Below are 11,215 nucleotides of genomic sequence, written 5' to 3'. Positions count from 1 at the left end.
TTTCCATGAAGTTCGAAACAGACCCTTAGGGCATTTGATCGGAGCTCATTAAGAAGAAATAAGGTTCATGTATACCCAACACCAATATTAAACACTAATCAAGAGCAACAGCATTTCATAATTTATGACATTTGATACAAAAATTAAGGTATCAAAAATTATGATCGGAAAGACTGGAAAAATCTCAGTCTGGTATCAAAATTTTAACTTGTTAAAAAAGAGAAAAAAAAAGGACTCAACCAACCACCGTAATCTGTGAAGTAGAAACAGAAATGGTTCTTATGAGCATTGATCTGAACAAAGCCCAGATGAGTTTTGCCTCTCATTTTTCAAAAATATGGAACTTACATGGAACATGTGATCAGTTTAAAAAAGGAAGAGGAGAGTGGAGACGACTGGACAAAATCTTTTTGCCTTGGAAGATATCGCCATCTCTGTTCAGGCCCCGCGTGGCCTCCTTCCTCTGCTCTTCTCAACAAGAAAAGAGAATATTCAAATCACATGACCTCTTCTTCAATCTTTTCCTCAGCCATCTGCTTCCACACGAATGACCCCTTCTCTGCGCGGCAATGGCAGCTGCTCTTTCACGTGTTTTCCTTCTTTCTTACCATCACCTTCCCTTTCGTCACTCTCTGAAAACAGATCAGAAAGAGAGTAAAAATATGAATAAATAATCGTCGGAAGAACACATCCAATCATCACCCACTACGTTGACACCAAGAAATTGACGTACCCAAGCAACGATTGAGTGAAGAAAACAAATACCCATTTCCGGATTATTATTCGTTCATTCATTCATCTCTCTGCATTTAAAACGGAAGGCCAAGGAATTGATATACATGCTTGGGACCCCTGCGCAGGTTTATTTTATGGATTCTGGGTGCAAGAAATGATGGGGTTTGGCTTTAAAGATCATTAGAACTTCCTCTAAACGGCATTGATTTCTCCATTAAGCAAGTGATGTTCATGTTGTTTATATTGAATCTTCAGAAAAAGGTTTCCCAGATCGAAGCACATCTCTATAAAGCCTTTCCAATGCTGTGATAAATCAACCAATTCTCTCATACTCGTATACATGTACTCTTGGTATAAGTTACTGTATGCTGTCTTCTGAAGGTTCGAGTTTCTCTCACTAATAAATTAAAATTTGAGAGGAATGCAAGGCTACCATAACACTCGATTAGTACCGGCCCCTCTCTATGAGTAAAGCCTACGTTAATTCCAGCATTTTCACAAACATGGTCCATTCGTGCTTGCTTATCGTGCATACACACAAATATGGTGTATTAAAAAAATTATTCTTATATTTATACATTTTAAAATTTTAAGGATTTTATTTATTTATTTATTTATATAAATAGGAGGAGGAGTATATGACCGCATAAATGTTGATGCTGGAGTGTGAGTGTTAAAGAGGTGGTGTGGGAAATGGGTCATCACTGCTGCAGCAAGCAGAAGGTGAAGAGAGGGCTGTGGTCGCCTGAGGAAGATGAGAAGCTCATGAAATACATCACCACCCACGGCCATGGGTGCTGGAGTTCAGTCCCCAAGCATGCAGGTCGTTTCACCTCTCTTCTTCCCTTTTTCTTCTGGCTTCAAATTGTTTTTCTCCTTGATGGGTTAATTTGCCCATTGAACAAGGGGAATTGTTTACGATTGCAGGGCTGCAGAGGTGCGGGAAGAGCTGCAGACTCAGGTGGATTAACTACCTGAGGCCTGATCTGAAGAGGGGTTCTTTCTCGGCGCAGGAGGAGAGAATCATCATCGATGTGCATAGGATTCTCGGCAACAGGTGAAGGGTTGTCCAGATCCTAAAAACCTTTCTGCACTTTCATTAAATGCCGATGACTCGAACCAGTTTTTTTTTTTTTTCTGACGGTTTCTCTTCGTTTTGGGGGGCTTTGCAGATGGGCTCAGATAGCGAAGCATCTCCCTGGAAGAACTGACAACGAGGTTAAGAATTTCTGGAACTCGTGCATAAAGAAAAAGCTGATTGCACAGGGATTAGATCCCAAGACCCACAACCTCTTGCCTTCCCACTCGAAAATCAGTGCATGCAATCCTCCTCGGATTCAACAGCAGCAGCCTCCTGCGCCCTTCACCATCAGTAACCACCACCTCAACGCCTGCGACCCAAGAGATGTCTCCGTCGACATCTGTCCGCCCTTCATCACCTTACCTCCGCCTCCTCCACCCGATAATCCACCCCATGAAACCATTCCCATCTCTTCCAGTTTTCAGTACGAAGACGCCATGGCAATGAACCCAAACCCGGCACTTTTCTGGGGTATCAAAGATAATCACACCCAACTTGCTTCAACCGAGTTTGTCCACACATCAAATTCCTCCGACAACACATCCATGTCTTCTTCGTTCAGTCAGGCTGGGTTTGGGTTCTTGGATGAGAACTGCTTGTGGGGAGGTAATGTTGAGCCATCACAAGCCGCCCCCCAAAATGACGAAATCGTCGCACAGGAGCAGTTACAGAAACAGGAGCAACAGCCAGAGGCAGCAAAACTATACGGGATCGATCAGTTTGAAGAGAACAGAAATGAAGAGAAAGGAGAGGTCATGGAGAACGCCTACGACCTTGAGTTCATGGAGTCGGCACTGTTGCCCTACTACAATGTGGGTACAATGGAGCAGCTCTCCTGGAACTGCTAGCTCTTGTTGCAGAAAAGCAGATAGCTTTGATGACCAGGAATGTAAATGGATGACCATGATAGCACACTTTTTCGTTTTAATTAGCTAGGTTTGATCTTAAAGCATCCAGAGGTTTTAATTTTTCACAATCTTTTTTCGAAAACTTCTCACTTCTTTCAGAAGGATTGATAATTTTCCGTTTGTTTCAATGGTAGAAAGAAATCTGACCATGCAGGAAAGAAGAACCATTTGGCTAATCACACAGCTCTCCTCTGCAACGTGTTCTCCACCCCCTCCATGGGAACACGGGAGATGAGCACAGTCATGCATGCATTACGTGCACAAAAAAATTGCCACGTGTCATTAGACGATGTTGAAAAGCGGAGGGAAAATGGTTGTGAGGGACATCTGTAACAAATTCATTAAAGTGATGGATGAAGAATTTTAAATTGCTGTTCCAATTGGAGTAGCAAAATACGTACGAGACTTATTCACGTTTAAGCACGTGTCTTATTGTGATTGAAGGGAGAGGTAAGTAGGCTAAACCATACGTGAGTAAAGACGTATCTTACTGTGATTGATTGAGGAGTATATGTGTGTTGTTCAGTTCAAAATGACAAAAAAAAAAAAAAAAAAAAATCTTATTTAAGTGGTGGTAACATTGGGTTATTTCTACTCCAATTAGAAACTCACACGTCCCGTTAGTGCCCTTAGTTGAAAATTTATATCCTAGAAAAAAACTAAAAATATATTTCTTATGATACATTTTCAAGAAACCTTCGCATAAAATCCTATTAGTCTCTTACTAGAAAATTACTTGGAATTTTTTCTAAGGAAATAAATGAAATTTTATAATCAATCTCAAACATTACCATACTTATTTGATAAATTTGTAGTAAAATAAAATATAAGACATTAAATTGCCATAAAAATTACCTATTACAACATCAATTGTCAAATGCTTATTAAAAAAAAAAAAATACAGTTTTCCAACCCATTTAGGCTGGAAAATCATATGTAGACAATTTATATGATTTTCCTGGTAAGAATTTTCAATTAGAAAAATGTTTCCAATGAACATGAGACATTAATGGTCCCTAGAAATGTAAATAAGCACATTAGCTCAATGATCAATTGCAAACATTAACTCCCTTTACACCGTTTCACTGTGTTTTTTAATTATTTTTTTCAGCGTTAAGACCGGACTACATGTTGTTCACAATTCATTACCAATATATCTTCCATTCTCAAAATATAACCAAATGTACATGTTCACAATATGGAAGAAGGAATTTTTATTTGTTAAAATTTGGAAAATTGAATTTGAATAGGTTTGGCAATATTTGTTATATATTTATCCTTGGTGCATCATCATCTTAAATGATATGTACAATGATTATGTGGGTGTCACATGAAGGAATGGCTGTGAGTCCATCTCAAGTTCAAACATAATTCAGGAAATCACATGGGTATAAAGGAGGTCATGGTAAAGAATGGGATAGGAACTTTTTTCATGAAAAAGACATATTAAAGTAAATGAAACCTTGCTTCCCATTACATTATGAGCATTGGTTTATGCTTGTTTATGTAACATCAGTTTAAAGCAGTCTAGTACTCTCCTAATAATTAAACCTCCATTGATTGCTTTCCTCTTAATCTTGTAATGGACCAGATAGTTGGGTCATAGTGGTTGGCCTAATGAACTCGTGGCTCTTTTTTATTGCTTCTACGCAAGTCTACATAGTGCCATGCAAAGTGGGTCTAATCAGGTGATTTCTTCTTTCCACTAAAACCAGTTTTTTTACAGCTTCAGCATTGAATTTTCCCACAAAGAGTATGAAGAGATTGAGAAATATTGATGGCAGCTTCTTTTGACAGAAAATATGTTCTGGCATTTTCTAAGACATTATGTATTCTAAAGATTACCAGCTGAACTTGTATGATTCAAAACTTGAAGTATCTTTGTAAAAAATAACTTTTTGAGTTACAACTAATCCGAGCAATATAGCACTTCCTCTTCCTGCACTTCATCTTCTCCGAACAAGGCCTCTAGCCTCCCTTACCGACCCCGAGCACTCTTAGACCAGCAGAGGCCGCATAAAGGCGATTTATAGGGAATGAGCATTAGCTAGGCTTGTTTCATGTACCACTTTCTATATTCCCACGCTTGTGAATTAAATCAAAATGTCCTCCCAATTTCTATACTCACCTATTTATAATGTTGGTTGATTATTTTTCTTTTTTTTATCGGAATTTTCTTGTTTTACTATGAATACATGTATTCTCATTTTACTAACCTCTCCAATAATATCATTTGAAACTCGAGAGATAAGAAAAAAAATGTCGAGAATACTATAATCTTTGTCAACTGTAACTCCTCTTGAGCATAGTTGACTTACTTTTTTTTTTTCAAGTGAGCATAGTTGATTCACTTTTTGTGTATATGACTCTATTTTTTTAATTCATTTTCTGTATGATTTCAATTTTTGTTCCTATTTTGATGCCAAAAGGGGGAGAAGATTTAGGGGGAGTCAACTTGGTCAAATTAATATTCATTAAGTAAATAAAGGAAGGTAGTAAAGTCCAATTATAATAAAACTACTTTTGTCCCAATTACACCCAAACTTTAACACTTAAAGATAAGTCCTTGCATAATTAAATAACTCAATATAGATAAAAGACAAACATAACTCAAACTAGAACTCTTCTAGGACGTGACCATAAGATAAAGATGTCTTTGTTGGTCCTTCTTGATCTTCCAACTTATGTGATAAGGATGTCAACTCATGGTAATCATGTTGAGTCCTATTTCTTATGAGTTTGGGCCCATCTTGTGGGCTTCGGCCCTATCTTCCAACACTCCCTCTCAAGCTGGGGTTGAGAGAACATCAATAACTCCCAGTTTGCTGCAAATGATGTATAGAAACTTTTTGTATAAAATAGCAGTCCTCTAATCTTCCAACACTCCCCCTCACGCTGGTGCTCTCTTCCATGAGGCCCAGTTGGCCAATTCAGGAGGGTATAACATATATGTAATAATATGTGCCTCCGTCATAGTGTCCCAACCGTTGACATTTGCTATTTTTGATGGGGTATTAAGTTCCACTGTCATGGAATCCCAACCATTGATATTTTTTTTTATATTTTTGACGGTATTAAGTTCCTCTGTCATGGAATCCTAACTGTTGACATTTGATATTTTTGACAGAGTATTAAGTTTCTCATATCCAAGTGTATTAGAAGATGGGCCCAAGCCCATAAGACCAAGGAAGACCCATGCATCCAAGAGATATAGAAGATGGGCTCAAGGCCCACAAATCAAGGAGAAAGCCCATTGGTCCACATACAAGATGACAAGATGGTAATTAAAGAGTCATCTCATAGAGATATTGATGTAATTAAGTTAAATTTCTAGGGTTAAAACCCTAAACCCTAAGTTCAGGGGTATTATTGTAATACAGTAGTTTCATAAATCTATAAATAGAACATCAGAGGGAGGGTTAGGAATCAAGTCCATAACCTCTTCTCCTCCAATTTTCTCCTAATGGTGTCTCTCTCATTTTTCTCCATGACCTAAATTCATGGAGTCCTGAAAATCAACATGGTATCAGAGCAGGTTTTGTGAGTTGACTTGGTCAACCCACAAAGGTAATGAGATCCTTTTCTCTAAACCCTAAACCCTAAGTTCATGGGTATTATTGTAATACAGTAGTTTCATAAATCTATAAATAGAGCATCAGAGGGAGGGTTAGGAATCAAGTTTATAACCTCTTCTCCTCCAGTTTTCTCCTAATGGTGTCTCTCTCATTTTTCTCCATGACCTAAATTCATGGAGTTATGAAAATCAACATGGTATCAGAGCAGGTTTTCTGAGTTGACTTGGTCAACCCACAAAGGTAATGAGATCCTTTTCTCTAAACCCTAAACCCTAAGTCTAGGTTCATAGTTATTTTTTTCAGTCCCTACACCCGTAGTTTGTTTTGTATTTTTCACCTCTATACTGAGTTTTTCATATTGTAAATTATATATTGACGGAAAGATATTTGAGTCTACTTTCCAAATAAAAATAATTTTTTTTCCAATTGGAGTTATCTACAGAAAGATATATATATTTGAATTAGCAAAGGTCAGATTGCAAAAAGGTTCGAGTAGCAGCAACAAGCTTCCTCTTCCGAGGTATTTTATGCTATCGAGAACTAGACTTTATATGGAGAAATATATATCCAAAGAAATATCTATAAGTCTATTATTTTACCTATTCAACCAAATTTTTATCTGAGTTATGTACAAAGAGAAATCGATCTTTGAAGCAGTAAAGGTCAGATTGGAAAAGATCCTCTTGCAGCCCAAAAAAAGCTTCAACTTCTGAGGTATTTTATTCTATCAAGAAATAGACTTTATATAGAGAATTATATATCAAAAGAAATATGTATAAGTCCATTTTCTTACCTATTCAACCAATTCTTGGTATGATTTTTTTATAAGGATATATTGATCTTGGAAGAGTCAATGGCCATTCGGGAAAAAAAGGATAAACAATACTTTGTTCGGCCAGATGATAGAGACTGAAATCTATCAGATTATTTATATTCTTATAATTATATTTTATGATGATAATTTATACTTGGATGAAATTTATTTAATTCTAGTTTCATAAGGAGAAAATTTCTTGTCAATCTGATCTATATTTAAAGATATATTCGCATTGAAAGAATCAAAGGTCATGCTAATATTCAATTGTATTGAAAAATTCGAATTTATAGCCTTTGTTTTGAGTCACTGTTTGAGTTGCTATATCAAGAAAATATCTCACTTCTCTCTGGTTTAAGGTCTTATTACTACATCTATATTATTTGGGCTTATTGTTGCATCTATGATATTTGGTTCAAGCTGGGATCACTGCCATTACCTCCCAGCTTGAGGGGAGAAGTACAAGAAGTACAAGAAAGAAGTATTTTATTCCATATGTTGTAGATAAGTTTATGTGACCAAAATATTAAATAAAGGGGGAGCATAAAAGATGAAGCTCATGCATCTAAGAAAAAATATTTATATTGGATTATGATTATTTCATGGGTCTTTCTACAAGGTTTATTATTTTGGTTCGTGTTATATGTGTTGAAAGATGGTCGTGTTACATGATAACTGTTGCTATTATGTCTCTTTGGATTAGATATTAGTATTGAAGAGGAGGTGGCCTCAGTACCTTTTCTCATACCATAATTTATTTGACTCTAAAAAATATCACGATTGGGACACCATGAGAGTCAGTGCTCGGATTGGGACACCATGACAAATATAACTCTAAAAAATATCACGGTTGGGATATCATGAGAGTCGATGTTCGGATTGGGACACCATTATAATTAAACGCACTACTCCTTGTAATGACTTTTATTACTCCTACCACTTGAGAGTTTTTGTCCTGTGTAGGGACACGGTGGTGGACACTTCAGAGTATTGTCGATAGTCACACTACCTATAGAAGATGGAGTGTGCCCTACATCCAGCATTAGGACTGGGAGTATGGAGCAATGTCTTACTGGCTAGGAGTGATTTTTACTCTCACTTATACTATGCCAGCAGGGCCTCATGGAAGGCTGCAACAGTGTGAGCGAAAGTGTTGGAAGATGAAGACATATTGGAATATGTGTCATTTTATACAAAAAGATTTTATACATCATTTGCAGCAAGCTGGGAGTTCATGATGTTCTCTCACCCCAACTTGAGGGAGAGTGTTGGAAGATGGGTACATGACTAAGGATGGCCCACATATCTAAGAGTATTATAAGATGGGCCACACGACCAAGGAAGGCCCACAAGATGGGCCCAAGCCCATAAGAAGTAGGACCCACCATGATTACCATGAGCTGACATTCTTATCACATAAGTTGAAAAATCAAGAAGGACTCACAAGGACATCTTTATCTTATGGTTACGTCTTAGATGAGTTCTAGTTGAGTTATGTTTGTCTTTTATCTATATTGAGTTATTTAATTATGCTAGGACTTATCTTTAAGTGTTAGAGTTTGGGTGTAATTGGGACATAGGTAGTTTTATTGTAATTGGACTCTACTACCTTCCTCTATTATAAATAGAAGTTCATGTACTCTGATTATAATAAGTTAATGAAGTCAATGAAGTATTTTTCTTTTCCATAAATTCAATAATATGAGTACTTGCTCTGATACCATGTTAAATTGGGTCCAAGGCCTATTCCAAAATGACTAGCAACTTTAGGAAACCTCTTTTTATCAAGATCATGTGGATAATTTGGGCGGAGGCCCACACCTTCTTCAATAATAATGTCCCCTCCAAAGAGACATAATAGAAGTAGACCATTGTCCAACATATATAATACGAACCACAATAATAAACCTTGTAGAAGGACCTATGAAATAATCATAATCCGATATAAATATTTTTTTCTTAGATGCATAAGCTTCATCTTTAGTGATCCCTCTTTCTTGAATATTTTTGTCACATAAAACTTATCCACAACATACGGAATAAAATACCTCTTCCTTGTACTTCTTCTACTTCTCCCCCTCAATCGAGGAGGTAATGGCAATGATCCCAGCTTGAATCAAATATCATAGATGTAGCCATAAGCCCAAATAACAGAGATGTATAGATAAACCCTCAAACCAGAGAGCTCAAAAAGTGACGCAAAATAATTGGCTTAAATTCAAAATTTTCAATGCAACAGAATACTAGCATGACCTTTGATTCTTCCCATTTGAATATATCTTTAAATATAGATCATATTGACATGAAATTTACTTCGTCTTAAACTAGAATTAAATAATTTTCATCCAAGTATAATTTATCTTCATAAAATATAATTATCAAAAGATAAATAATCTGACAGATTTCGATTTCTGTCATCTGGCCAAACTAAGTATTGTTTCTCGTTTTTTTCCAGAATGACCATTGACTGTTCCAAGATCAATATCTCCTTATGAAAAAATCATACCATGAATTAGTTGAATTGGTAAGAAAATAGACTTATGTATCTTTCTTTTTATATATAATTCTCCATATAAAGTTTCTTTCTTGATAGAAAAAAATACCTCGGAAGTTGAACTTTCTGCTACTGCTTGAACCTCTTTTTCAATTTGACATTTGCTGCTTGGGGCTACAAGCTTTACATTAGAAAATACATAAGTAGACCTGATCCTCTTTGACTAATTACATAATTGTGCCATCTTTATGAAAAGTCTTCTTATTTACTATGATGCCACCTCTTTTGGACTTGTGGGCCTTCCTTGGTCTTGTGGGCTTGAGTTCCATCTTCTACACACCAAATATCCATGGGCCTTCCTTGGTCATGTGGGCTTGGACTTATCTTCCAACTTCCTGCAAATGGTGTACATGATCTTCCCGTATAAAATGGTAATCCATGATATCTTCCAACACTCCCCCTCAAGCTGGTGGCCTTTTTGTTCTTTACCAAGAGACCCAGTTGGCATACTATAAGAGAGTAAAATCACCCATAGCCGTAAGACAAAGCTCCATACTCCAGTCAAATGGTTATAGTCAAAAATATTTTCTGCTCAATTTCATAGGCGGAAGAGTAACCCTACTGTGGGGCACAAAGTCTACCCACTTTCTCAAGGTAGCTAAAAAAACACATTTGGGGTGAATAATAGACTTGTCTCACACTAGATGTTGGGAACACTCCTATCCTCTGTAGGTAGTGGGTCTATAGGCATTGGTCAAAAGTGTAGAAATAATCTCCTCCATCACGGTGTCACAACACCGGCCACTGATTCTCAAATGGTAGGAGAAAAACTGCCAAATAAGCGCGGGGAAGGGGAGGGGGGGGGGGGGGGGGGGGGGGGGGGTGGGTTTGGTGTTTGGGGTGGTTAATGTTGAATCACTGAAATATAATATGTTGGGGCTACCATGTAATTTTTTCTTCATCAAAATAACCAATACCAACAACAATCGGTTGAATGTTGAATCACCGAAATATAATATGTTGGGGCTACCATGTAATTTTTTCTTCATCAAAATAACCAATACCAACAACAATCAACAACCGAGAAGTCCTTCTTCAATAATAATGTCTCAGTTAGAGAGATAAAATAGTAGCAACGGATATGGGCCAATACGCAAATAACACATACCAAATAATGGAAGTACTTAATAAGGACACATGAAATAATCCATAGCGAGTCCATCCTTGAATAAGGAGAATGTGCACCAAATAATAAGCTAGAACCGAGTACTAAGCTACTTGTAAAGGATGAAGTAAGAAAGTAATTTCCAAACCTTAGTAAACTTCAAGCCTTGAGCTACTGATCCTCTTAGGACTAGCTAGGGCTAATAATCAACTCATGAAAGAATTATTTAAGTACAAGATCACCAAAAATATTTGTGAATCACCTTATCACTAAGCTTAGCCTGAGATATCCTTCCTTGGTAAATTGAGCTAGTCAATTTTCCATCTCAATTTTTCATCCACTATTTAAGGAGGCTAGTAGTAATAACTTCACAATAGTTCAAATATAAATTAGCAACATTTGTTTAAGAAGAACCAAACCAAATCAAAGAGCCCAAGTAAGTG

General features: G+C 36.8%; 1 protein-coding gene across 1 annotated transcript; it reads left to right on the top strand.

Annotated features, from left to right (window-relative positions):
• The first annotated feature begins 1,428 nt into the window (after nucleotides 1-1,428).
• Nucleotides 1,429-2,664, top strand: LOC137953784 (myb transcription factor 42-like). The gene is made up of 3 exons (XM_068801291.1): nucleotides 1,429-1,558; nucleotides 1,663-1,792; nucleotides 1,908-2,664. Exons 1-3 carry the CDS (start codon nucleotides 1,429-1,431, stop codon nucleotides 2,662-2,664), a joined length of 1,017 nt encoding a protein of 338 aa, XP_068657392.1.
• The last annotated feature ends 8,551 nt before the right edge of the window (nucleotides 2,665-11,215 follow it).

Source organism: Aristolochia californica, unplaced genomic scaffold (assembly GCF_029961685.1).
Source record: "Aristolochia californica isolate CCGP_79_NKW_82.1479 unplaced genomic scaffold, dmAriCali1.0.hap1 SCAF_16, whole genome shotgun sequence".
NCBI lineage: Eukaryota > Viridiplantae > Streptophyta > Magnoliopsida > Piperales > Aristolochiaceae > Aristolochia > Aristolochia californica.
The sequence above is the reverse complement of the archived record's forward strand: the minus strand, read 5'-3'. Positions and strand labels throughout refer to the sequence as shown.